At 44.9% G+C, this 27,076-nt stretch overlaps 2 protein-coding genes across 7 annotated transcripts; one reads left to right on the top strand and one right to left on the bottom strand.

Annotated features, from left to right (window-relative positions):
- The first annotated feature begins 1,330 nt into the window (after positions 1-1,330).
- Bicc (protein bicaudal C) lies at positions 1,331-17,230 on the top strand. Of its 6 annotated transcripts, none has more exons than XM_072000998.1 (15): positions 1,331-1,566; positions 2,840-3,114; positions 3,615-3,658; positions 6,826-6,895; positions 10,133-10,212; positions 11,941-12,156; positions 12,234-12,473; positions 12,556-12,774; positions 13,037-13,340; positions 13,452-13,829; positions 13,952-14,053; positions 14,143-14,390; positions 14,489-14,717; positions 15,026-15,145; positions 15,228-17,230. In XM_072000998.1, exons 2-15 carry the CDS (start codon positions 2,895-2,897, stop codon positions 15,344-15,346), a joined length of 2,589 nt encoding a protein of 862 aa, XP_071857099.1. In that variant the 5' UTR covers positions 1,331-1,566; positions 2,840-2,894; the 3' UTR covers positions 15,347-17,230. The 6 variants fall into 6 exon arrangements, with proteins under 6 accessions (XP_071857099.1, XP_071857097.1, XP_071857100.1 ...); XM_072000996.1 differs by having other exon boundaries at positions 1,332-1,566; positions 14,483-14,717; XM_072000997.1 differs by lacking the exon at positions 1,331-1,566 and adding an exon at positions 2,369-2,497 and having other exon boundaries at positions 14,483-14,717.
- On the bottom strand, positions 15,565-19,990 carry Pex2 (peroxisomal biogenesis factor 2). The gene has a single exon (XM_072001057.1). The coding sequence runs from the start codon at positions 19,988-19,990 to the stop codon at positions 19,118-19,120; it is 873 nt and encodes a 290-aa protein (XP_071857158.1). The 3' UTR covers positions 15,565-19,117.
- Positions 19,991-27,076: the final 7,086 nt, after the last annotated feature.

The following is a 27,076-nucleotide window of genomic DNA, read 5'->3' as shown; positions in this document are numbered from 1 at the left end:
GTATTGCGCTAAGACAGTGCGTAAACGATGAACGACCTCTCGTGGAAAACCTTGCAACTAACGACAAGTCTGCTTTGCGTCCGAGCAGCGTTCGAAGTTGCTATCACGCACGAATAAAATGACGTTTTTACTTTTTCGAAAAAAATATGGTTGCAAACATATAACGCCAAGCGAATCGAAAAGGCTTTCTCTTGGCTCGTTCTTGCGTTGTACTTTTCTCGATGCGAAAGCGATCGCTATCGATTTTAGTATAATCTCTAAACATATTAATAGAATAAATAGTTGCGACGAGCAATGTAGTCTTAAAAAAACAAAAAGATCTCGTTCTAGGTAATAGATGCATTTTATATGTTTCTCGTTGGATTATTAGAAGAACCATCTAGGAAGGGAAGTAGGATTAGAAGGTGGAGTGATCGAAAGCGAAAGTTAAGCGAGGATAGTGAAAGAAGAGCGTGTCACGAAAGCGCAGCTCAGGGAAATAAAATAACCAAGATAAGAGTGGCGGTGGACGCGGTGACGGGAATGGGCACGAGTACGAAGGAACGATTGCAGAACGTTTTATGATCGACACAGTCTCCCTTAGTCTGGTTTGAAATCGACAGGCGATCGGAGTCTTCAGGAGGAGCGCCAACGTAAAGCGGTGACAATCGGTCACGAACAGAATCGCAGTACGGTCGTTTCCTTGTAATATGTAAGATTTTCAACAGGTGACGAAAATAGACGTTTCAAAGCATGACTAGAATTGATAGACCAAGGCTAATTGAGATTCGATTTTCCTTGGAGAAAGCGGAGGACAGCTAGTGGACCGAGCAACTAGCCATAACTCACCCTTGATGAATAATCGAGACGAAGACCATATGATATCGTAGACAATTTGGTTTATGGTAAGCGTTTGTTTCATTGGACGTAATGGGACGGGGAGGGCAGATCCTTTGTTCAGAAACTTTTATGATTAAGAATTAAAAATTAATAAAGACAAATTAATTTCTCGTTCTAAACAGTCATTTTGATTGATTTAATACTAGTAGCGTTAATTCATATTGGCCAAGTAAGAGGTTAAGCAAAGGAAGAAGATCGATCACGCAACTTTGAGATATACAACTTTGAGAAAACGTTGTTATATGCGAGGATGAAAGTAATTTACGTAAAACAGGAAAAAAGAACGGAATCTATACATAACCTAACTGCGCTGTTCATCGAGCAGGCTCAATTAATCGGGTAGATAGAAATCCTGGAAAATTTGGGCGACGTTCTAGTTGTAGAGTAAATTCGAACAATAGGCGATGAATCGGCACTGGTCGGTAGCGATCGGTATTAACCGGTGAGAGACGAAACCCTCGTTGACACAGTCCATCACGACGGTGTCAAGGTAACGGTCGTAGGAAGCACGTAGCGAGAGACCGTGCCGTCGTCGCGTCGCTTCCTCGTTGTTCACCTCGTCGTTGCTGTCGTCTTTCCGTCGTCTTCGTGTTCACTATCGTCAAACGTTCCATATTGTCTCGACTGACCAAGGTTCGCTTGAATTTTCATCGTGATACGACGCAAAAAGTGCGCCTGTTAATCAAGGTTCGTATGTTGAAATAGTTGATCCATTTGGATAACCAGTAAACGAGTCTTTATTTGTTTAAATGGCTAGGTTCGGTGAATGTTCGAATTACGATCTGTGATCGGCCCTATCGTTATATCGCGATTCTTTCGAGTTTGATCGAGTACAACGATTCTAATTATTTACATGGACTTAGATTCCGCTCATCTCGTGACCGTGTAAAATTAGTAGAATTGCGTTGAGGTTACGCGAAGGACAGGAGGCGAAACTCAAAGGAAGCAAATATCTATGGAGTTTGAAGAAAAATGTCAAATGGAGGAAGGACGAGAAAGATTTTGGGACGCGATAGGGGGTGAATGGATGGATGGCGGCAAATTTGATCGAGGGCGTGCCGATCGAAAATTCGACGGTATCAGCAGGTATAGTTTCGGTATCGGGTGGATTAAGTTTAGGGTATCGTCCGGCGATCGAATGCATTGTTTTCGTCAGGGTAATCGACGAGGCATGAGTCACGTAGGTACACGCGACATGTCGCGCGTTGGCGAAAACAATTTTTTGCAGACATTCGTTGGCACAGGTGTGTTGGAGCGAGAAGAGAACACCGACGAGAGAAAGGTAGATGACAGAGGTAGTCTCGCGAACCGCGTCGGCGGAGGGGAGAGAGGGATAAGAAAAACCACGCGTCGAGTGAATCGTCAGCCGGGCAATTACCGGTTCCGATTGGTTGGTTTGTCGAGCCTCTTCCACGAAATTCAGCTCGAATTCCAAGAAATCGGCCGGTGGCGCTACGCTCACCGGAATCCCTTAAGCTATTTACGCGAACGGTGTGGGCAACAAGCGTCCTATAGTCGTTGATCCTGAACGGTGGCGGTAGCGTACAACCCACGCATACGGAACGAAATACGGAACACGGAAGAAAGAAAAGGAAGACGACGCGCCGATTCGAACGCGGTTAGAGATATAGAAACAAACGATCAAGGAGAAAGTGAAATGGCGGGAAAATATAGAAAGAGAAAATAAGGGGACTGGCATGGCGTATAGCACGATCGAGATCATTGCGCTGGCGAATTTCGTGCGCGTCATTGATGCGGCACGCTCGTCGAATTCACGATCGATATCATCGCGTTTCCTCGGAGAAATGGGTCGATACCGCATCGCCATTATTCTCAGATTTCCTGAAATTTCGCCTTTTCGCTGCCCTCGTCTCGCATGCCTTTATCCTTGACTCGTGCGTTGTGTCGTCCGCAGTCGAGTGAATATGTAAATCGTTCCGTTTTGTATTTGTTTCTACAGGAAGGATTGATCGAGTTGGAACGGTGAAGAGTGGTTATCGAAGAATCTGGACAAGATGAGACCCGACGAGGTGATACAAAACGAGAGAAAAGCGACGGAGACGATGTCCGAGACGTCGGAGGGCACAATGACGACCAGCGTCTCTGGTAAATCGGGCTTCGAGAGTCGCCAAGAGTTGTTCGACATTGCGGCTGTACTTGGCATTGGCAACCCAGACGACCTGCTGCAAGAAAGATTTCGCGTTGATCGTCGAAAGTTGGAACAGATGCTTCTAGGTGAGTGGTCAGAGTCATTCGATTTCTGACCTTTTTCCTTTCTCTCTCTCTTTTTCCTTCTTATTCCATATGCGAGTTTACGATTCTCGAAAGCTACATATCGCGCGATTTAAATAGATTATCTGTTTGTAAACGGAATTAGAGAGACTGTCAAATGGTAATTGGTCACGATTAGAAGTACCAGGATCGTAACGTTTATTTTGATTGAGACGCTCTACATACATATGTAGATATTTACGCCTGTGCTGAAATCGAGCGAATCACGTAAATATCAGCGATAAGTTTATCCGTTTGGCTGACGAACCGAATCAAATCGGTGTCAAAGTCGGAATTGACGTCCGAGTTGTGCTCGCTGATTTCGCCCTTAATTAATATCTCCAAGCATTTCAGTGTCTTTTTACGTACGATCCATCCTCGAAGATGGAATGTATCGAAAAAGAAAAAGAACAAACGGACGAGAGTTCGTTGTACCCTGACCGTACATTTTTCTTTGTTTACAGGTGATAATGACGCACCCAAGCTAGCGGACACGTTTTTTCATAACGTAAGTTGCGTTACGTCCTTCATGTCGATATCTCGATCGGTCGATCCGGTAATCAAACTCGTTTTCCGCGCGCTATATTATCTTCCACAATTTTCTCTGCAACTTACGCGCTGTACTTTTTCTATTCTTTGAGTACTGTTCGTCAACGAGTTGAACAGAACACTCTACCGATCACCGGTCACCGATAAAACATTTTTCGTTCATGCGACATCGGCAACCTATGACCTATGTCATACGAAGAACGTGTAAAAATATATACATGCAACGCGTAACACGTATCGTATGTAATCGTGTAAGACTAACGATACCTATATTTCATTGTCCATTTTAATTTAAAATACATAATACAATTCGCGTGGACGGAAGGTCAGCCTTAAATTTGTTGTCATCGTCATTGTTGCGGACTCGGACTACGCCTTCCGTGCGTCTCGCTGTGACTCGTTGCTCGAAATACTCGATGGCATACACAACAAGTTGCTCCATCGGTGCTCGCTCCCATTTTTGACATTAACTCTGTGTTAACTTGAGATGAAACCTATCGTGCAACGTTTGAATCATCGCATTGTTTTCGTTCGCCATCTTACTCGATTTTTGAGGATTTTTATCGGAACGCGTATTTGTTCGAGTCTCTTCTCGGGAAAAACGAATGTAGGGTACGCAAGACGGGTAAGAGCCGTGGAAAAAAACGATGGCGCAAAACGTCACGGATTTCGCGAGCAGCGCTCGTAGCGCAAAGTGTTGCGACCTTGCGATTATACGAAACCGAATGGAGCTATTTCTGTACAGTTTTCTTTGATGCTGTTGCTGGAGCGGCAGATAATTGTTGTTCTATCGAGTCACCGCTCGGTGTTTTGGCTTCGAGTCGAAAGTTTTCTCTTTTCTACTCGTCCATCTTTCGAATTCACCTTCTGCGGACCATCAACGTTTGCGTTCCACTTGGAGTCAAGCTTGCATCTAGAAGGCGTATCCGAGAACGAGATACATATGACACGTTCCTGTCTCTTTTCTGTAAAAGCGATGGCCGTGAGATGATAGATGATACGCTTGTCGCGTAGAGCGTAGTGCACCTGCGAATAGTTGGAACAACGATAAACGCGCGTTGTGTAGGACGCATAGACGAATACAGGGAACGCAAAACGTTTGCCATCGTGTTCGAAGGCAACGCTCGCGCTTATCCTTATCGTTGACACGTTGCGTAAAAGGGGCCCTGGAAATACACCGCCCGATTATTTATAGACCGGCATTACTCGACTCGCCGCTACACACTCAATCTCGCTCCTCCGAAGCTCTACGTCAAAACATTTTTTCGCGTTGTTGCTGTCGGGTTTGCTGAATTATCTGTTCTCGTCTCTTTTCGTTTTCAAATCTCCCTATAAATCTAAAACGGTTTTACTTCTGTCGATCGGGTTGCCATTCAAACTTTTACGATGATGCCTGCTCGCAAAATGTATCTGATGCGCTTCCAGGTAACCCTGCTCGGAGGAGATTCACGCGTTCCATCGAACGACCGACCGTGAAACTTTCCGGCCGTGTTATTTCCACGTATGTATTTCTCACGTCTAGCCTCGCTTAGTTTCGTTTCACTCGCACTAGCTCGCACTGGTTCATCCGAATCCGATTGCGTGTTCACGTTTGCATTCGCTTTTGCGCATCGTTAGATTTTGTCGATTGTTGTCGGCACAGACGCGCGTCTGTGATCTATTAATAGGATTTCGCGTATAACGCAATCAATGAACCGAACATCAAAGAAGTGGAGAACAGGTCTCCAGGTAGTAGCCGCCCGAGAACGGAGTCAAAGTTTCGTAGGTGAATCGTACGGATGAATCGTGCAGAAAACTACCTGTTCTTGTATTCGGCTCTTTAAATCGTCGCGGGAGAGAGAGAGAGAGAGAGAGAGAGAGAGAGAGAGAGAGAGAGATGAAAGGAGAGGGCAGTGGAAACAGGCGGAAACGGGCGAGATGTTCTGGTGCATGGTTGGAGTATAGCCGCGATCGGGTCGCATTACTTCGTTTCTGTTCTGTCGTTTCTCCGCCGAGGCAATAGTGGAGGGAGTACGGAACTCCGGAGGAACGGAGACGGCTAGAGCCGCGACGACGATGAGTGGGAGGTGGTTCACCGAGCCGTCCCGTTACATTATATGCTGTTAGTCAGTCAGTCGTGCCAGTGATCCGGACGCGGTAAAAGCGAGAGACGACGTGGCTGTTCCGAACATCGTTCTTCCAACCAGACAGCCGGTCACGTTGAAAAGCGCAGCGAGTTTCGTCGGCATCGTTTTCGTCATTTTCCTGGTTGCGGTTTCGTTCGCAAACTGCCTCCAACTAAAATTCCAAGTTCGATTCGTGCACAAACTTAGTTACCGCGTTACCGATAACGCGATCGGATCGACTGTACGAATCACGTGTGAAAAGTGTACGTGAACGTTGGCTCGATTAACCGGCAGCCGATCCAGAGAACGAGCCGAGCCCCCGATCGAGTCTACATCGAATTTCAAGATCGGCGACGATTCTGACGAAAAAGGAAACTCGTGGAAGGATTTTGGAGTTATTTTCGGAGGAAAAGATCGAAATAAAAATCATCGATGGTCGATGGTCGTTGATGTGTCGGCTCATCAATTGCGCGTATCGGGTAGCCGCGATGAAGTGAACGGATAACGCGGCGCGGCGCGGCGTGGCGCGGCGGGACGTTTCGCGGCTCTCGACAGTCGTGGCAGTGAAAGTACGTCACCCGGAGCTGTCTCCGCTCATTCGAGATTCTTTCTACTCCGCTCTCGATCCGAACGGGTTTTCTCGTCACCGAAGAGATCGCACAACGATCATGCTCTTGGTGTAACGTTTCGAACAACCATACGAACAGTGACTGTGATATAAGTGCCGGAACCATAGCTCTTCTTTCCTCCGAGTTCGTTCCGTCTCTTTCTTTTTCTCTGCTGCTGATTCATCGACGACGATTCATCGACTTGCCAAATTGAACTACGAAGTAATCAGGATCGATACCGATCGAGATACCATCACCACCCGACAACGATGACCGTGGTAATTTTCGATACCGGACCGTATTTTTTTCGACTTCGCGATTCTCCGATAGTTCGTATGTGTGCGTGCGTGACGGCGAGCGCGAACGCTCGAAACAGTTGATCGCGATTAAATGCAATTTTTGATGTATTACAGATTATGGAGGAAACAAACACCTTCGTTACGTGGCCGTCTCGTCTAAAGATCGGAGCAAAGTCGAAGAAAGGTAAGTGCGCGCCTGCGCGACATCGCACGTACTTCAAAGCACGTCAGCCGATCGGAATTGCATTTAGACGATCAAAGTTTTCGATCGAAGTTTTCGACACGTGTCGCAAATGGCAAATATTTTGTTAGAAACGAGCCAATAGCAAATATCGGAGTGTGGTACCGAGAGCCAAACACCCGGAAACGATACGTGAGCTAACGACGCTATGCGGTGCGACGTGACACGACCTAAGTAAGTAGGTTCGACGACACTGTCGACCTTGAAGGGTCGGCGGATCCACCGATCGTTTCCTGATTTGCTTCGGCTTCTCCTTCTCTTCGGTTCGATCGTGTCTACTGTTTATCGTTTACCGACCGAACCTTGTTACATATACACGGCATGCGATTACGCGAGTAGTTGCGTTGCCTTGGCTCGACAGCTGACGCTGGCTGTTATCGTGTATTTTCTTACGTCTATTTGCAGCTCGTGTATGCGAATTCTCGCGTTGCGCGTTCTTCCACAGCGCCACATGTTCGCCGTACTTTCGCGTTCTGACCAAACGAGAGCTCGTAGTCTACGACTCGCGAGCACCGACGATCTTGTTCCGCCTAGCGGACAGTCGTGCTTCTATTTACAACCTAGGAGCTAGAAACTAAGAATTTGTGGAGCTCGTTGCCGGCTCCGACGGTGACGGCTTCGATTCGTCGCGATTACGCGACTCGTTCCTGAACGTAGCCTCGATAATTAGAGCGCACCCATTAATCGAAAGTGATTACGAAACGACTCGTGTGCTTGCTCTGGCGCAGCAGTGCATGTCGGCGAAGTAAAACGCGTTTCCCAGTGCGTGTCGGACGCATCGAAATCGCTAGACGAAATTCGTCCGATGAACGGAAACGTTTTGCGGTTCGATCGTCTGCTCGTTCGCCGGTAGCCTTCCCTCGCGTACCTCTCGCCATGGAAACTTTTCGGTGATTCATCCCTTCCTCGTGACCTGAACAGCTGTTTATCGTCCCTTCTCCTCCGAAACTGCTCTGCCACCGGAGGAACCTATTGTACATGATAAATCGCGTAATCTGGTATAAATAGTCTTACCTCCTACCGATTTTCTACCTCCACTACGACGAACTTTGCCGCCCCTGGACAATGTTTCTTTCATTGCCAGAACGTAAACCAACGATCGTCACTTTTTCAGAGCTTCGAACGTTGCTGTGTAACGACGTCATTCTTTCCCAAAGAACTCAAAGAAATCAGTTTTTCTAATTCAGTCGAGTATCGTACGCGTATACGTATATCAGTTTACAACGCGGAGGTAGTGACACTCAATGATGGAGCTATATATTCTACTTTCGAGTCTTTAAAAGGTCGAGTGCGAGGTCAATTGTATCCGTATTCGTATTCGTATTCATGCTTGTATCCGTATCCGCATCCGCATCCGCATTCGCATTTACATTTGTATTTCCTACAGCCAAATGTGAAATAATGCAAGGATTTCTTCGCCGTGAATTTTTCCATTGATAAGCATACTTACGTATACATGTCGCGCTTCTTCACGAGAGAAGTTTATCGTAAAGTCTCGTCCAGATTAATCAACTTGTCCTTTCAACTTTCTATCCTTGTTGTTATAAGTAGAATGCGAATATTTATGCATGCATCTTTATCCATTTAAAGATGTAAAAACATAAATAATACATAAAAATATATGCATATAAAATATCCAAGTTTGAACGTTCGTAATAATATTTAGCGTGCGATTCTTTCATTGAATTCGTCATATTTAAAGTTTTAAAAAGTTTGCATAAACATCCATGATCCACCTATTAGCAAAATCATCATGTCGCTTGAATTCGAGTAACTCGATTAATATGAATAACCAATCGAGAAAGCAATGACGACAACGTGGAACGTCGACGTGATATTTTTCTACGAAATAAAAGTCTTTTATTTTTTCTTGAGCTTCGATCCATTTTCAGCGATAATCGCACGTATCGTTGATCGATAATATCGTGAATAACAAGTGGTTGTGTATCTGAGTCGCGAGAATTAGCAAATTTGCGTTCGAGTCTCACTGTGATGTGTGAGCGAATGAAGACTAATTTAATTTCGGTCAGCCTGTTAACCGGAAAAGGTTAAAGTCGGAGAAAGAGTTGACAAAATAGAAAGGTCGGCTCGCGATACGCGTGATGAGATTTATCGTCGATTGCATAGAAACGATACGTTGGCCGTCGAGATAACTCGATTACCACGAAATGTTTGGTCGTTCACCTAACGCGCCGAACGACTTTAAATCCCGATCCTTTTCCTTTTTCTTTCGAAAGAGCGTTCTCCTTGAGCGAAGCAGGTAGAGTAGAAGTAGAGGTTTACGCACAGACAAAAACTAGCGCGCGATTTATCGGTGTTAGGTTACGTAACGCGCGAAGGACTATATCGGCGAAAATGGTCACTGTTGCCTGTATCTCGATAATCGATCGCTTGTTCGGTTGCTTCTCGCGAAACGAGCGAATCGACGACCGCGATCTAGCGTCGAGCGTTATCTTTGCCTTTGCTGTGCAGCTAGAAGACCACGCGCGACGGAGATTCGCGAAGGTCGCCCGTGCGGTCGTTCGCGATCTATTTCTGGGTCACCGTTTCGATTCGGCCCGAGTTTTCTCCTCTTAGCAACCGGCTTGGTCCTCGCCATCCTCTCTGTATCCTCGCTATTTTTATGCGAATTCACCGGCGAGTATCGATTTTTTTGGAAAGCTCCGTTTGCACGGAATCCAGCCTCTTGCGACCGGATGAAATGCAACGAGGAAACGAACGAATTACGCCTCTTGGGAAACGATCCCTTCCACGAGACCAATTACGAAATACTCCTTACGCCTCGGTCGTGTTTGCTCTTTGCGCTTCGCTCTCTTCACTCGTGCATTCGTCTCTGTCTGTATTTAAAGAGAAAGAGAGAGAGAGGAATTCGATCGATGAACGATTGTTACGTTCAAAGTACGTATTTTTGAACGTCGTGTTTGTATCACAGTCTTCGAATTCGATGTGTTCCGTACCTAGGAAGAAAAGCATATTCGAAGAAGCGGCGCTCAGAGAATATTAAAAGCCTCTTGGTAATCGGTGACTCGGTGCCAGTTCGGTGCCGCTGTAGAGCTCAGCCGGTTCTGGTGGCTCGGTCGATGCGCAAGAGTTGCTCACCGATCGCGATCCCTCGTAAACCGCGACTCGAAGGGGGGACATATTGTCGCATTGTTATATAGTAATTCGTTTCTTTTACAGATCCGCATATAAAGGTCGCGGGTCGACCCGATGACGTACGAGCCGCAAAGGAGAAAATAATGGAAATTCTGGACACGAGGGTAAGCAGCATTTTTCCACTGTTCTCTCGTAGTCGTCGTAGTTTCGTTTCGTTGGTTTCGTGTACTATTCGCGGACGAGTCGGTCGTCGAGGGTATCATCGAGCGAACAACGGAAAAGAGAGATAAAAGCGTGCGATCTCGCGACTGGTGTCACGGGCGATTTGCTGCTGTTTACCGATACATTACGTCATTCGCGAGCTGCGAGATTACGGTGACCTCGTCGATCGAAATTCGACTTTCAGCGGCATAGAACCGATCGAATCCGCGTGCCGTACAAACATTTCTTCACTCTTATCACAGATAATCCATCGAATGATAAAAAGCTCGCGCGTTGTACGCAGCGAGACCTCTATAACGCGACCAATCGCGACGTAACGTAACTCGATGCAACGGCCCGGTGTATTCGATCATACTGAACGATGGAAACGTTCGAAGTTGCTCGCACGCGAATTGTATGTTTCTTCATACACCGGTCCAAACGATCGGGCGCGGCGAATGCGCGCAAGCAAAACGATCTCCTTCGTTTTCCTTTCAATGCCCTTTCTCAAAAAAGTCGAATTAACGCGAGGTCGCTGCACCATTCGGTTTGCACGAAACTGTCGTATAATCGAGGCAGCCAGTTTTAGTTTTCCATTTCGCATCGTGAAACTTTCGCCGACTTGTATCGATATCTTTGGCCGTTTGGCTGTTTTTCTCGTTAATCGTTGGTCGCAAGGTACTACGAAATTCATTAGAAAGAAAGGGATGCAACCGCAACGCATAGGAAGAAGGTATTCTATTTATACAGACAGACGGAGCCCCGCGAATTCCTCGTCGAGAAAGCGAGACGTCATGCGAACCAGTCTCGCTCGCGTTAACCGACCGGCCGAATCGGCCGCCTTGTATTTCCTTGCCACGTACCGTTATCTCCAACTCCAACGTAACACAGTCCTCCACCGGCCGTGCAAACTGCTCTTTCCTTCTCGCTCACCGTCTCCCACTCATTTTCTACCTCCCACTTCGATACGCACTCCCTCATCCACTCTCTGCACCACATCTCACCACATGATATCGTAATGTGCCGTATCGTACCGCACCGCATCGACTTTGCTCGATTCCGATCGTTTCGAATCGCTTCCAACGAAACGAAGAGTAGACGGAATTTCTCGGACATCTGCGTATGTACTTGCAAACCTGTTGCTCTGACGATCGAATGCCGTGAATGTCGCACGATTTCATAAGTAACAACCTCGTCATGGCTGTTCCTCGTTGGAACGCGAGATACGCTGCGAAATCACGCGAATTTAGCACGATCGAAGTAAATAAGAGGCAAGTAGCAATTTTGCAGAATGCGTAGGGAGCGTTCACCTTTACGCTAGTCGTACGCTTTTACATAATATTTGATAGACGATCGGTCGATCGGGATCGCGTGCGTATTGCGTCGAGTATAAAATTCAACACATCGCGTTACGTGAAGAGTTTAACGGTTTCCTAACGTCGTGGGCGATGCGTAATTTTCCATTAGTCTCTACGCTGCTTGATGCCGCTCTTTATCAAAATTTATCTTTCCCGTCGCGCTATCCGCAGTTTCGGCCGACTTCGTCGTTGAACCGTGCTCGCGCTTCGCTCCGATACACGCCGCGTCGATCGATCTCGCGATCTTCGCACGCAACGTTGGCGTTAAACGCCTGTTACGCCAGTAACGGGAACCTCGAAAACATCGACGACGATCTTTCGTTTTGATTGCAGCAAAGCAACAGAGTAACTATGAAGTTGGACGTTAGTTACACGGATCATTCGCATATCATTGGAAAGGGTGGACTAACGATTAAACGGGTGATGGAGGAAACTGGATGCCACATCCATTTTCCAGACAGTAATCGAAGTAATCATCAGGAGAAGAGCAACCAGGTGTCGATTGCGGGAGAAATGGAGGGAGTCGAACGTGCCCGTGCTCGTGTCAGGGTAAGTCGAGAGATTCATACCTTTTCTTCCGGCTTGATGTACGTTCGTTATACCTATCGATCGGTTTGTCTTTACAGAATCTTACGCCTCTGATCTTCTCGTTCGAGTTACCAATCATGAGTGCGTCGCAAACAGTGCCCGATTCCACTTCGCCGTACGTAGTCAAAATTCAGGAAAAATACAACGTTCAAGTGATGTTTCGTACCAGACCAAAATTGCATGCTACTTTGGTAGTTGTCAAAGGTTGCGAATGGGAGGTATCTCAAGTGAAAGAAGCGACCGTGCTTCTAATTCACTATATGTGCCAAAACTTAGCTGTAAGTACGATCGTCCTCTCGTTCTGTTATCGTCTTTGCACGATCCGATTTATTCGAATCTCATTCCTCCTCATCCGAGTAGAGTCAAATACAAGTACAAATGTCAATGGAGATTTCGCCGCAACATCACAGCATCGTATTGGGAAAGCAGAGCAGTAATTTGAAGATGATCATGCAACGCACAGGCACTCAAATAATGTTTCCAGATGCCGGAGATCCGAACATTCCTAGCTTAAAGAAGAGCAACGTTACGATCACAGGTGGCATCCACAACGTTTACTTGGCTCGACAACAGCTAGTGGTAGGTCATGTTGTTCGCGTGATTCGATTTTCTTATCGCCAATCGGTGAACCGTTTATCTGTTCGGTTATATTTTTTTCCTTATACTGACTTGTCTCTTTTTCTCAACGCATTCTCTGCCTCCCTTCCTCTTCCGTACATGCAAAATACACATATATCATACCGTTAACAACATCGGTCTGATAACGTCATTTCTGTTTGTGAATCCGGTTTACGATGACGTAAAATGATATCTTGTAAAAGCAGAGGAAATTTTTCTTCAGGGTTCCCTGCCTTTGGTCCTAATGTTCGACCTTCCTGAAGACTCGATGTCTTCGGTAGATAGCGAGAACGTTTCCCAACTAATGCAGTCGTTGGACGTGTTCATAAACGTGAGGCACAAGCCGAAGCAGAGTACGCTTTCCGTGATCATCAAAGGAATCGAACGAAACGCCAGCAATATTTACGAAGCGAGGAAACAGCTTTTAGGCCTGGACGAACCCAGAGTGCATGCCGAGATACCGGCTACCTATCACATTCCAAACGCTGGTAATATTTTCCAAGGAAACTCTACTGGCAATGGCTCCAGTGAGTATGATTCGATTCATTTCACTTACTCGTTCGGCGATACGCTTTCTAACGATTCGCCAAGTCGATGAAATGTTAATGATTAATCGATCGTGGAAATATGATTCGTAGGTCCCAATAGTTTAGTCAGCAGTCTGTCGGACAATTTGTCGAGCATATTAACGGTGAACACACAGAATTCTCCATACTGCGTATCGCCTGTTCCTCATTCGCCAAATCCGATGGCCTTGTCGCCTCATTGGGGTCATTTACCACCATTACCGTCCATCTTTTCGCCACTGCCGCTTCACCACTCTTATCCATATCCACACCTTAATCACCTGTTGACGACGCAGCACGTAATGCATAACAATGCGATGCCTCATTCACATGGACTGCAAAATCACGCTTTTACCGGTATCGGACAACTTCACTCGAATGGGCCTGTGGGCTTCCACAGTACTCACGGATTGAACGGTAATTCGTTAGTGGAAAGCAAGGAAGGTAGCGGTGAGTTTTATCATTTTTCTTATTTTCTCACATTCGATATATATTTTTAAGTGTGATTGCTTTTACGATCCGTTATGTTTTTTCCATCAAAAATATTATCTCTTATTTTTGTTTAACCGCAGCTTATTCGTCGTTGAGCAGCGTTTCCAGTTCTCTATCTAGTCCAGCTATCAGTCCGCGTAACATATCTCCGGTCAATCCTGTCGAGAGTAGTCATAATATAGGTGAGTGTTCGGCAAACGCCCCCCACCCTCCCCCTCCCTTGGAATTGACAGGAGATTATCATTCTGGACTGGATTTTTTCGTTCGACAGATTTATCCAGCATGTTGTCCGATCTTACGGTACCCGATCGTCGTGCACCGGGTTGTGAGAAGAAATCGCTGGAAATGGCTGTGCAACAGAATCTCGTTCCCTTCGATTACGAGCAGAAAAAGATACTAGCGGCGAAAGTGATTCAAGGGAAACCAAGTACCAATGATTATCGTGTTCCTACTTCCGCTTGGTCCGGCTACGGACTCAGTCAATCCATTCCTCCCATAAATACGGGCGACATAAAGAAGGTAAGCGTATCTCTTTTAACCAAAGTGTCATACACCATTAGGTGTCGATACAAATCGGTGAGTCGAAAACAATATTGGCAAGTTCCTTTCAGCCACAGGAATCGACCACCTCCCATCCATCTGATTTATGGAAGGAACCAACGACGCCGGTATTCAGCAGAGAGATTGACTTTGGAATCGGATCCGGTAAAGATCGTGTTGGACAGATCGGCTTAAGTTCCAACTACATGGAGCATACGCCCACTTCGCATTTGAACAAAATCACATCCCATCGGTACGACGACTTAACCAGCATGTTGGTTAACGTTGGATTGGAAAAGTATATTCGTAAGTAAAATTCTTATTTGCTGAATCTTTGGGTCTGTAACTTTTGGCTTTTGCTTGTTAATCGTTACTCGGCCTCGACGCTAAACATACGCACGGAAACGTGAGATTTCCTGTAAGCGTTAAATGCGTAAATCTGACGTGAATGTGGCGGCTGAAAATGGCTTATAATGATAATAATAATAATAATAATAATACAACGTCGCGTTTTAACGCTAACGTTCAATGCTTATGGTAAATCTCATCTTCGTATTGCTTGCTCACCTGCTCGCTCACATCATCCTATACGTTGCTTATTTTCTGTTTGCTAGGCCTGTTCACATCTCACGAAGTGGACATGGCTACATTTCCATCTCTAACGGAAAAAGATCTATGCGAAATCGGGATAACCGCTTGGGGTGCAAGGCGTAAAATAATGTTATTAATCGCTGGTACGTAAACGGCTATCTGATTGATAGCGATTTCGTAGGTCAATCAATTTCAATACTCACCCGAACATCTGTACGTTTTCAGAAATGAACAAACGTACTAGTCCATTCTGTGGTAGCGCTGCTCCTGGTGCGGAACGCAAAACGACCACGTCGTCGACCTCGTCGTCGATGGAGAAATGCAATCTGGATACCAAATGGTAGTAGGGACGAAACATGTCACGAGTCTCGCAATATTCGTGAGAACGAATACAAAGAATTTAGACAGGACCGCGTCGTACTTAAAATTAGCCTCGCGTTCGCATGCAGACTCGATTGCGTTTCAAGATGCTCGAACGAGAATCGAAATCGAGATCGTAATCAAATCACGCGAGCCCTTTCGCCGACTCGACAGTAGGATCAAGTTATAATTAGTATGTTAATTTGCGATTCTAGGCACCGAAAGAATAGGCGGATGATTCTTTTTGTGGTCAAGGACCGTTTGCTTTTTTTTTTTATTTTTTTCCCTGCAGTCCTCGATTCACGCGGTCGAAAGGTGCCTTAGGTTAAGAAACTCGTTACTACTTTCGTTTCGTTAGCTTTTTTTTTATGTTGCTAATGGTCTTTCTATCGTGGTCGTGCGATATTCGACGAATCGATATGGTTTTCATATTATTTTGTACGGAGCGCGAAACACGATGCTCCGGGAGTCGTAGTGTCGTTCGACACGTTGTATCATATATGTTTTTGTGTAACGGTGAATAGTTCGTAATAGGACTGAACGATAGGCGTATACAGTATCTATAAATTAACGATAACGGTTCAATTAGTATAACAAAGTGCGGAAAAACGAGGCTTTGTAGCTCGATATGCGCGATGGGCGTAGGATATATCCCGTACGTTCGGCGACCTGTCGCTTTAGGGAAGTTAAAATATTTAATCTCGACTAAGCTCGAAACTCGGCAGAAACGTAGAACCTAAGCTGGCAACCGAGACGAAAATGCGAACTCACGTAAAGATAAAGCGAAAAGAAGGGCACACGGTCATGTTTCTCTCGGTTTTCGCGAGTTTCGGATTTTCTCGCAGTAGCCGCGTTTTCGAGTTTTACAATGTAATAAAGTATTTATTATTCACTCGCGAAAGACGTCGAACGTACAAATGCGAATGATTTTTCCATGAGGCGGATCGATGGGGGCGATTGAACGCTCGAGGGAATTTCGAGTCGTGTCTTTTTCACCGTATTACGATCGATCGTTTTACAGGAGAAACGACATTCTCGAACTACCCTTGAAAAACTATAATTTGAGTCTATACTCAGGCTATACGGCAAACGTGCAATGCCTGCCAAACGATTCTGCAGCTAAATTATTTCCAATAATTTCGGTCGTCGTACGAGTGCATCGTGATTCCTCTTCTTTTCTTCATTTTCTTTTCTGTCTCAACATCCGTGTACTTGATAAACATACGGGGAACGAGAATATTTTTGTTAAAACAAGCTGCACGTTGTGGTCCGTTTACACAGTAGTCGTTTTACGAAAGTAAGATACTTTACGAAAGTGTTCTACGTAAATTATTAATATTTTAAATCTTTTTTTTTTCCTTTTTTTCTGAGTATACTCGTATATGGATGGAATGAAAGCGTTCGGCAACGAGCTCATGCTCTGCTCGCTACGATCGACAATATTTAAAAATGTAAACACCTTCAAAAATCAATTAATCGCGATTTAAGTGATCGATCGATTTGTCGGTGCGACTAGCGATATAAATTATTGTTTATCGCGTGTCAAGAAAAATATTCGGAATATCGTTTCGATGAAACTTATCGAGAATGGCTAACGAGTCGAACGATTTTATCGTTAATAGTTCTTGACTAAGTCTTTTGTGAAATCTTTTTAAGCATAAATTATTGTTGTTTGGTGCGGCAAAATCGCATGCTTGAAAATGATCGAAATGTTAGAAAAGGAATACATGCTATGTGTACTTTATGCGTACGAGTGTATGCGCGCGCGTATGTGTGTGATGTAACAAGACTGTACCCGATCGTCCCTGTTACTCGTGTTTGTGTCGAACATTAACCGTTTTCTTTGATAAAATTCGATTCGAATTTGATTTTCTTCGTCCGATCATTACACCGGTCGGATAACAAAAATCGTGTACCTATCCCATGCTTTCGTAACGGAGAATTATCGTTCTTGTTTTCGCGGTAGAGATGGGACGTCGCAGAACGATTTTGTCGTAACGACCATTGTTGTTTCCGAGGAAAAACTTGATCGATGACCGCAAGATTCCTTTTACCGCGAATCCACTCGTGTCCTTTCTATTATTTGTATTTTCACGCTGCCCGAAATACTTACACGGTCGATCGATGCTCGACGATTTTTTTTTTTTCTTTTTTTTTTAGAGAGATGCGTTACGCTGTTCTTCGATGTTCCTATCTATAAAATGTAGGTATATGTATATATGTATATACACATGAACACACATACGTACGTACGTATGTGCGTGTAGGTACGTGCATCAGCTGATTTTGCGGAATTTAGCAAAACAATTAGTTGGTAAAACGATTAGAATTAAAAGGAAGAAAAGAAGAAGAAAGGTAAAAAAGAAACGATGATAGGTAAGGAAGCGACAACGAAGCATTCGATACCTAGCCTTCGAACATCACACGGTACAGGTCGTATCGTTCGTCTTATTTCCTGTCTTCTTCCTGACACGTTGCATATGGCAAATTTCTTGACGCATATTTCTCTTTCTCTTTCTCTCCTCCTCGATCTATCTGATATGCAAAAACTGAAAAGCCTTTCTATTTCTTTTCTGTTTGCACGCGAAGAAAGAAGGAATAACGTAACGAAACGCGGATACAAGATTCGCGAAGGAGAAGAGAAATTGAGAGACGAACATACAGTAACAATCCAGCGAGATCATTCGACTGACCGAACATGCCTTTCTGGAGCATGTTTCCACGCGCAGTGTAATAATAGCATCGATATAGTACGATGCGTATTTCGAAAGACGCTTCGTTTGTAAAAACGTGAGTACCTATCATGATGGCAATTTAATCGTGCGCCGTAAAACGTTTCTCAGAATCGATGAAATACGATCCGGGTGAATCATATTTTCGGAAACTAACGAATAAAATGAAATATACAATGTTCCGCCTTGTTTCGAAACGTTAGGTGTTTTAATCTTGTCTATTTTGCTGATGCGATCTCGCCAAGTTTCTTTCGCCAAGCGAAAAGAATGACGTGCCTAACAACATTTTTACTACGATTAACGGATTCAGTACTACAGCGGGATACGGTTGTTAATTAAACCTACGTATATACACGTCAGGTGATCGTACAAGGTACAGTCACGGTACGTCTTTTTAAGTCTTCGAACAATTTTTGTCAACGAATATCAATCGAATCGTTGGAACGGTTGGTGCGATCGCACGCTCGCGCAACTTACCTATTACTATAGAGAATAAGCAAACATTCCAATCAAGATTAGAGCGCAACCGAATCGAGATATCGAAGAAACCGAGTGGACGGAAAGAATTCAAACGTGTTCATCCGAATATTAGCAGGTAATGAATGGACATGCCCGCCCATCGTGCAAGTAAAACGACTTAATGAATAAACCAACGACCAATCTATGTAACGCATATTGCCGCGAATCTACGAAACGGAGAACATTTTACGATAAGGCGGCATGATATTTTTATACGGTAATCCAGTTATTTCGATAAGCAAGGAGTATATCATATACCAGATCTATCATCGTTTCGTTTCGAAGGAAACACCGAATAATTCGTAACGTTGTATGAAAGCAGATAGAGAGAATTTTGTATTGGTATTTTTAATAAAAAAGAAAAAAATAAAACACAACGCATGTACAATCGTATGTATAAACATAAATATATGTATATGTATATATGTGTGTGTGTATATATACACACACATATATATATCTGTATGTACAAAATGTTTGTTTATTGGTATAAGACGGAGAAGGTTAAAACGCCGTGCTCGACATTTCTCGTTTGCTGGAGGTCGAGGAACTGGCTTCGTACGTTTTCATACTAGTAGCGTAGAGTCGCGTGCTACACTCGGGACACTGAAACTCGACCATCACGGTGAAGTGAGCGTTCAAACAGTAGTAGCAAAAAATATGCTGACAGCCCGCGTGTACCGGTAGAATCGGTGTATCGGTGCAATAGGCGCACTTGGTGGACAAGTTCATGGTCGGAAATATGCGTTGTAAGTCGACGGCCTTTGACCGCGTGAACAGCTTCTTCATCGTGTGCTTTAAGTAATGGAAATTAATCATGGGTAAGCTGGTAGTAAACAATTCCATCAAACCGTGCCATAGCAGTTCTCTGGTCATGTACGAGTAGCCGATGTTTCTCGGTTTGTGAACAGTTGTGGAAGAACTCGCGATTCCGAGTATATATTCGACGATACGAGGCTGCGTCCCACGATGCATAAAGATCAACAAGTTTATAAACTCGAAGAGTTTCAAGACGTTCGCGATACGATCGAATAAAATGGTGAAACGACGATTCGCGCCACTATCGACAAGTTTATCTCGTACATAGGCCGGACCAATCGTTGAAAGCATGTAGAGAATGGACTTTGCGTTTGTAATGTTTTCGTAATGCAAATTGAGCAGTTGCTGACCAAATGTCGATTTTCCGTGGCGCAGCGAGAAATTCCATATGAAGAATTTGAGGAGCGCCTCGATCTCGGGTTGCCATCGATCGATCTTCTCTAACTGTTGATACTTGCCGATTTCCCTGGCTTGATTCCTAAGCACTTTGTAGATTTCCTCGTCTAATTGTACCGCATCGATCTGATTGATTCGAGAGACGTAAGGTGATGTCGGCATCTCCAGAGGTGATTGATCGTAGGTTTCGGCGAGACAGAGGGAATAAGACGACGAGTCCGAACGCGGCGCGTCGCGCGACGGAATGGCGCAAGGTCGTGGTCGACGGTCGATCGAGGAAGCGATTATTTTGGTCGTGGCGCGATCGCGTAGCCGCGCGCGCGCGCGCCTTCACAGAGCAAAGTGGGCGAACGAGTCGATCTGCACGGGCCAGTCGTGTCGAACGTTTCGTTTGGTCGGCGATCACAGAGATTCGGAGGTTTCTCGATAAAGATACGATACAAGCACGAGTGAACGCGAACGCTAATGCGAACACAAATGCGAGCTGAAGAATCGTGTTCGAACGATATCGAAAGATACGAAAATTGCGAATCGTAGGACAAACTGGTGCCGTGTGCGCGAAGAAGAAATGAGTCGCCGCATACGATAGAAAGCGAGGTTAGGAAAAGTAGGCGACGGTGGCGTTGTCGAAGCGGCGCAACACGACGGGACGCGAGGAAAAACGACCCGACACGATTGGTGACGACTCACGACGACGCGGCACGACCGTCCCATCGGGTCCATTCGGTCGCCTGACAACGTCCTCTGTTGGAAAAGCGAAGGAGGTAGCGCGACGCGCAGCTTCGATTTCGAATCTCTGGTTTCCCGCAGTGAAGGAATCGCGGTTGTGGGGGGCGCGCACGCGACTGCCCTCTGTTAGCGGCCTCTCGGAAATCACGTGGAAAAAGGAGCGGACCGAAGTGAATTCTAGTCGCGGACGGTGGTGTGCCTCGCAGCGCGGAGTCTCGAGAGAAAGCGAGAAAGAGAGAAAAAGGAAAAGAGGAGGGAAAGAGAAGAGAGAAGAGAAAAGAAAGGAGAGGTGTCGGTGCGGTGTCGGTGTCGGTGTCGGTGTCGGTGCACGGGAGAGTCGGTCGTTGTCAGCCGGTGGTGATCGAAGGGTTCGCGTATTCGCGAGTAACGGCCGAGCGGTTTGAGGTTAGCTCGAGGGACAGCTCGAAGCGAGCGCGACCTAACTCGAGTCTCTCGAGCCCGCGTCCTATCGCGTTTTGGGCTCCATGTTGCCGCTAGTGGAATGACGTCATCGAGTGTTGGTGCTTCGAGAGTGAGCTCCTTCCTCGCCCGTCCTATCAAAGTTACCCGATCATGTTTTCGTGATAAATTCTAAGGTTTTCTAGTGCGGCAGACGGTGAACTCGGTGAACTCGCAGCGATTAGCGGCGGTCGCCGATTGGCACTAGTGTGCTTGCCTGCCACGCATCCACCAGCAGAGGTGAGTATTTCCAATTATTATATAATGTCCGGTTTTTTCGCTTTCACTCGTCATCACTCTGCAACTCATCACCTTCGCTCGAACCATCGATTCGTCAACTGACAGGTTAACCTCCGATCCGACCCTCCGATCTCTTCGGGCTCCTTCTCCCTTCCGCTCCCTTTCTCCCTCCTCTTTTTCCCTCCTTCTCCCTTTTATTCTCTCTCCCCCCCTCTCTCTCTCGTTCGCTCGCTCGCTCTTTCGCTCGCACGCACGCACGCACGCACTCACTCACACACACGCACCCACACACACGCAAAGCACAAGCGCGCGAGCGCATTCGGTTTTCCTTCCTGTACATCGCGATTCAGCTCTCGCGTTTTCCTTGATTTTTGTCTTCCATGTTCGTTCCGCTCTTCGTCGTCGTTTAGAGGAAAGAAGCCAAATTAATTCGGTAAACCGTGACCTCTTATGGTGTTCCCGTTGCGAGCACATTGCCTTAAAGCACGTTAATAGCGCAGTTGCACGCGTTATTTTCGTGTTGGCCACTTGTTTGCAACCACCGATCGCAACATCGAACGTAATGCAACGGGACGCGACGTGACGATGTTCGTCCCGCCCCTGATCGTTTCCTCAAACGAACGGAATCGAGCTATTTACATCGAACTTACTCGATTCCCTGTTTGTGTTTTAAAGTATATTATATTTTGCATCTAGACACGCGAAACATGCTTCTCGACGTCGTATCGTGAACTTCTGGTGTCTTTTCGAATTTAATCTGGGTATCATACGTACGAACAATCTTATCGACGAATAGTACCCGCGTTTTGCACGTTTCGATTCCGGGATCACACGGTACTGAGCAAGTTCTTTCGCTCTTTTTTACGTTTATTCCTACGTTTATCCTTGCGTTTATTCTTACGTACGAGATTTCTATATATCGTAACAACATTATCGCCGCTGGTATACCACAATTACGACCCTTCGATGATAAAGCACGCGTAAACGTTGCTTGTTTACGCACGATGCAGCGCGCCACGCGTTTTCTGACAATAAATTCTGACCGATCCTATCTTCGCCCTTTGACCCCAAAGAAACGTGATATACCTTTCTCATCGATGTATTCTTACATCGTGTTTACAATCGCGAGCAATAGTCAATTACGTGCATAGTGCAGTAGTCAAAACGAAATATCGTGCATCGCGTGAATGGTTTCGGTAGAAAGTGGGCGTGGCGTGTAAAAATTTTGGAGCGACGTGCGTATTTGGGTTTTCTTGCTTCGATTCGTTCGTTTATTGCAAAGAATACTTGGGACTCGATTGTGGGGAGAGGGGGCGATAATGGATTGCATGGCAGCTACCCAAACCTGTGTTTACACGTACATTTTATGTATTTTCTTTTTCGATAGAATAAATTGCCTATCGTGCCCTTCGAGGTTCTGCTAAACTTGCTACCATCGATGGTTAATGGAGAAAAATAGTCAGTTTTCAGAGTACGATAGCGAATTGTCGTTGTGGGTTACAGTGTTGATCGGTCACGCGGGTGATTTTCATACGCGACACGCGCTCAGCGTAATCAATGCATTCTTTCCATCTCAATTTTAATGTTATAAATCAGATCCTTTCTACGTCACCGGTTCCTTTATTGATGCCGATATTCGTATTTGATATCGTCGAGTCGAATTTAACGATATTTTCGTTCTTCCGTTGCCACGGTCTTGGCTATGACCTTAATTTTGCCAACCGCAGATCTTGTACAATTTTCACCATTGTTGCTTTTCGCTTGCCGTAGTTATTTATCGATATATCTAAATCCGCTTACCGTTGCTTTGCACGTTGCTGTGATTCGATTTAAACAATAACGATTCATCGACTTGTAGGTACTAGCTTTATTAGTTTATTATACATTTTCTCCAGTACGAGAATTTTCCAACTCTCTCGAAATCTTTCGATTTCGTTCGCTGTCCAGTTTAGAAAATCGAATTAGTCCCGAGTTGTGAACTGTCGTATTCCAAATCGAATTTCGTTGCCGTAAAATCCTTGTCAGGGGTAAGTCACACTTGTTTCTCGCTTTGTCTCTCTTTCGAATCATGTTACCAGTCCATTGTTCGAAATAATATTATTTCGCGTTAGCATGTTACTTGCGTTGGTGCATTGCTGTTTTCATAAAATTTACGATTTTCGCTTAAAGCCCTAGACGAGGTTCCGAAGAAGATGAATTATCGCGTTGCCTACTCGTTATAGCAATCGTTCGCCGATTCTCGAAATTCGAAGCAAGTACGCGTAAGTTTTGTTTAATCTACTTGAATGCATCGATCTCATGGTTAAAGTTCACAAGATTACATAAATTAAGCGCAGAGCGTAACGAAAATAAAAGCTACGAAGGATAGTAAAAAGTTCTTATTTCACCGTAGCGTGCTGCCATCTCGTGTTTTCGCACACCCCCGTATCGTGACCCCGTGGAACGAGGTCATGTGTACCTAGCCACTTCCTAACCGTTTCATCACATATGTGATCGTTTGTCCCAATTTCATATTCTCTTGGAACAAACGAGAAAAGTATCTTCGTTGCGACTAGTTGGTGATTTTCCAAAAAGCATGACGATGAAATATCGGTTGGGGTAGATGGTTGACTAGAGGACGTATAAACTGTAAACGATAGACCGCCGGAAGGTGGGTGTTTCGGTAGTTCGTAGCTTGCGTGGTGGAACATTGACGAAAGAGCGCGCGATCGACCGAAGGGACTAAGCTCTTGTTTGTAGAAGGCGGGCGATCGATGTATCCGAATTGCGGAGAACTTTGAAAAACCATAGTGTCACGAGCAGCAAGACATATCCAGGATGGTTTCCATTCTTGACCGAGAGACGAAATGGTCGGAAAAGTCGAGCTTCGCTCCGACAGAGTAGGTGGTGGCGCGAGGCGTGGCGAAGTATTGATCGTCGTTGCCATTTCCCTTCCTTCCTCACCCCCGACCATCGTCATCCACCGTTCTGAACCCTCTCGCTTTCTCGTTCTCCCGCTCTGGTTGCCGTTCTGCCGGTCTACCGCTCCGTCATTCTCTCGGTCGACCCACCTTCACCCTCCGATTCGCCGCTCTGCTGTCGCTCTAGCGCTGCTACTTTCACCTCCGCACCTACCTTCGCTCTTGCCAACGGTATTCACCCTCTAGTCCACCGAACGAATCCGCACGCGTCCGCATCTCCGCTCCTTTCTTCTCTTCTCTTCGCTTTCCTTCTCTTCTTCCTCTTTGTTTCTTTCCGCTGTACCGCTTGTACCGCTGGTCTCACAGTTCTTTTAACCGTACTTTCTTCTCTTCGATATTTACTTACTTTACTTACATTCGAAAGAAGTTGATCGAAATCGAAATTCCATCTGTTTCTTCTCTTTCCTTTTCTGTTACTCCATATCTCGTTTCTTCCTCATTTCTCTCTTCTTGCCGTCTCATTGTCAGCGAAAGACAAAGTGTTTTCATTGAAATTATCATTTTCTGCTTATTACGCAACGAAAACATAATGCTACGCAGGATATTCTCATGATATTTTCCGACAATCGATTTGAAAAATTGTTTGCCGTTCGAACGATGCCGGTTTTCACAGAGGAACTTTAGAGTTGCTTGTCCTGGGGCATCTTCTTTACCGATGTCGTAGCACGAAAGTTATAGCAAGCTGGATGCCATCTGTGAAGGGGTAGCTCAGTTACACGAGTTTCAAGGAACTCGCCAATCTCGCTAATACCATTAGTCCCAATTCGATTGTGTCTCGAAATGGGAGAAGTAAGAAGTTAGTTTTGTTACGAGTTAGGCTTCAATCGGTAAATGCCAACCCTTTTAAATGTCTTTGACAAAGATTAGAATAACGCTTTTACCCAGCTATCCTCGTATTCGTAAGATTTATCGCATTCCGATAATTCGAACGTATTCAAATAATTTTTGGGGTAAACGATAGTTGGGGGTCCTTTTGTAATAATATCTAAATTCGAAAATTTCTATGAAACAAGCATAGTACCTCAATACCTACGTATTGAAGGGTTGTCTGAAGATGTAATTTGTAGATTTGCTATGGTGGGCAAAACTTATTCAGCAACATAACACGATAGCTTTTTCCTCTAATATCTGTATGTCTCGCGCAGTGTCTCAGGCGATTTAGATAAATTAATTGAAATCATGTTCTGAAGATAAAAGCGGATGTACCTTCCCCTGAAATTTTTTATCTAATTCGTCGATGACGATCCTCCCCTTATACGTTGAATCTAATTAACCAAAAGATGTTTTGTACCTCGAATAAATTCGCGTTTGCCCTCGCTTTTTTCCTATTCTGATTATCCACCGGAAATTAAATGCTTTCTGACGGCCTTGCTGCTTCGCGTATTCTGCTCTGCCAGAGGGAAGCCTAAGTATCGTGCATCTTAAATCTCTGATTAAGCAAAGTGCTCGTTAAGTGATTGCGAACTGTACAGGTTGGCCATGTTTCGCCGACGCACGTTTGAACCTAAACCCCTTCACCATTTTCGTGTCTATCTTTCGTGCAATTCGACTTAAATATTTCGTAATGCTCGCTGTAACGAAACTCGTTTATTTTACTTGAGAAGTTTCTTTTTTTTTTTCAATTGTGAGGAAAGTTTCCATATTATTAATCTATTTCTACTTTCGTGAACAGCTTAAAAGGATTAAGAATCGTATAATTGGAATATCTATGTTTATTAGCCTTAAAAAGACATCTTCCATCGCAGTTTGGTCGTTATTCATACGACAAACCCGTGCAACGAAATTTGTCGATTTACGAAGCAAGTGCGCGGTGCTAGGCGCAAGCTTGTGAGCGGAATTGCTAATACGAATTTCGACCTATTAGAAATTCTTGCCGCGTGTCGGTATCGCGTTGAAAACTTTAACGATACGTCGCCGAGGATTCTCCGCGGTTTTTCCCAGAAAAACCCGCTACTTTTATTTATTCGCTTCGAATCGGCGACCGGTACCGAAGTTCTCATTAAAATTTAATCGGACTCCTTATGCGGAAAGGGGGCTTCTTCGATGTATTTCGAGCCGATATGGTTGTATTTGATTCGTCAAGGCGAAACCAATCGAACCGCAGCACGGATCTAAACTTTCGAGTAGTTAACTTTGCGAAAGTTGTTGCTCATTTTTTAAAACGATCGTTCCTTTTGTTCCTAGTTTCGCAAATTCCAATTGCGTCGCAGTTATGTCCTACCAACCAGTAAACTTTGACGGTAATAAATTCATAACGTCGGTGATCCTCGTGTTTAATCTACGATTTTTACGTTATGCAAACGAACGAAGTGCTTTTTATTCTTATATATCTGTAGTATAGTACACTGGTTGTTGGTAATTGTCGTGTCTCAAAATACGAATGTGCGCTAGCAGCTGATAAGTTGGTAGATCCGTGCGCGCACGGGGCATCAGCGGAAGAGCCTTTGATGTACTCGGCAATCTAAATAATTATAGCGGACTGGAGCAGTCCATTCCTTGTCTCGACGTTGCACAATCAAGGCATGCCTCTTTAGGTCGGAGTACGATTGACCGATATCTACGTGGCGCTTTTCGTCCAAATTTCGCTGATTTCCGCATTAAACACGATATGGGAGCACTTGAATTTTAGTGCAGATGATTTTAAAACGCGAAGTAATTAACTCGTTGACGACTGGAGGAAATCAACGGCGCTGCTATTTCCTGTAATTATGGCTGCTTGTATTAATTTTATTGAAACGGCGCAGTTGGCGATGTTCTAGTTTGTTAGAATTTAATCTTAAAGTTAAGATTAATAATCTGTAGAAGACACAATGTTTATGTTAAAATAATATTCAATGATATTTATTAAACAGAACTTATT

This window comes from Bombus fervidus, chromosome 3 (assembly GCF_041682495.2).
Source record: "Bombus fervidus isolate BK054 chromosome 3, iyBomFerv1, whole genome shotgun sequence".
In the NCBI taxonomy this organism is placed as follows: domain Eukaryota; kingdom Metazoa; phylum Arthropoda; class Insecta; order Hymenoptera; family Apidae; genus Bombus; species Bombus fervidus.
This window is presented reverse-complemented; position numbering and strand designations above follow the sequence as displayed.

Bases quoted from the DNA above. Each gene is read 5' to 3' on its own strand.
- Bicc (XM_072000996.1), top strand. From the start codon at position 2,895: ATGAGACCCGACGAGGTGATACAAAACGAGAGAAAAGCGACGGAGACG. The intron at 3,115-3,614 runs GTGAGTGGTCAG...CTTTGTTTACAG, and splicing joins GTTGGAACAGATGCTTCTAG to GTGATAATGACGCACCCAAG. The intron at 14,054-14,142 runs GTGAGTGTTCGG...TTCGTTCGACAG, and splicing joins CGAGAGTAGTCATAATATAG to ATTTATCCAGCATGTTGTCC.
- Pex2 (XM_072001057.1), bottom strand. From the start codon at position 19,990: ATGCCGACATCACCTTACGTCTCTCGAATCAATCAGATCGATGCGGTA.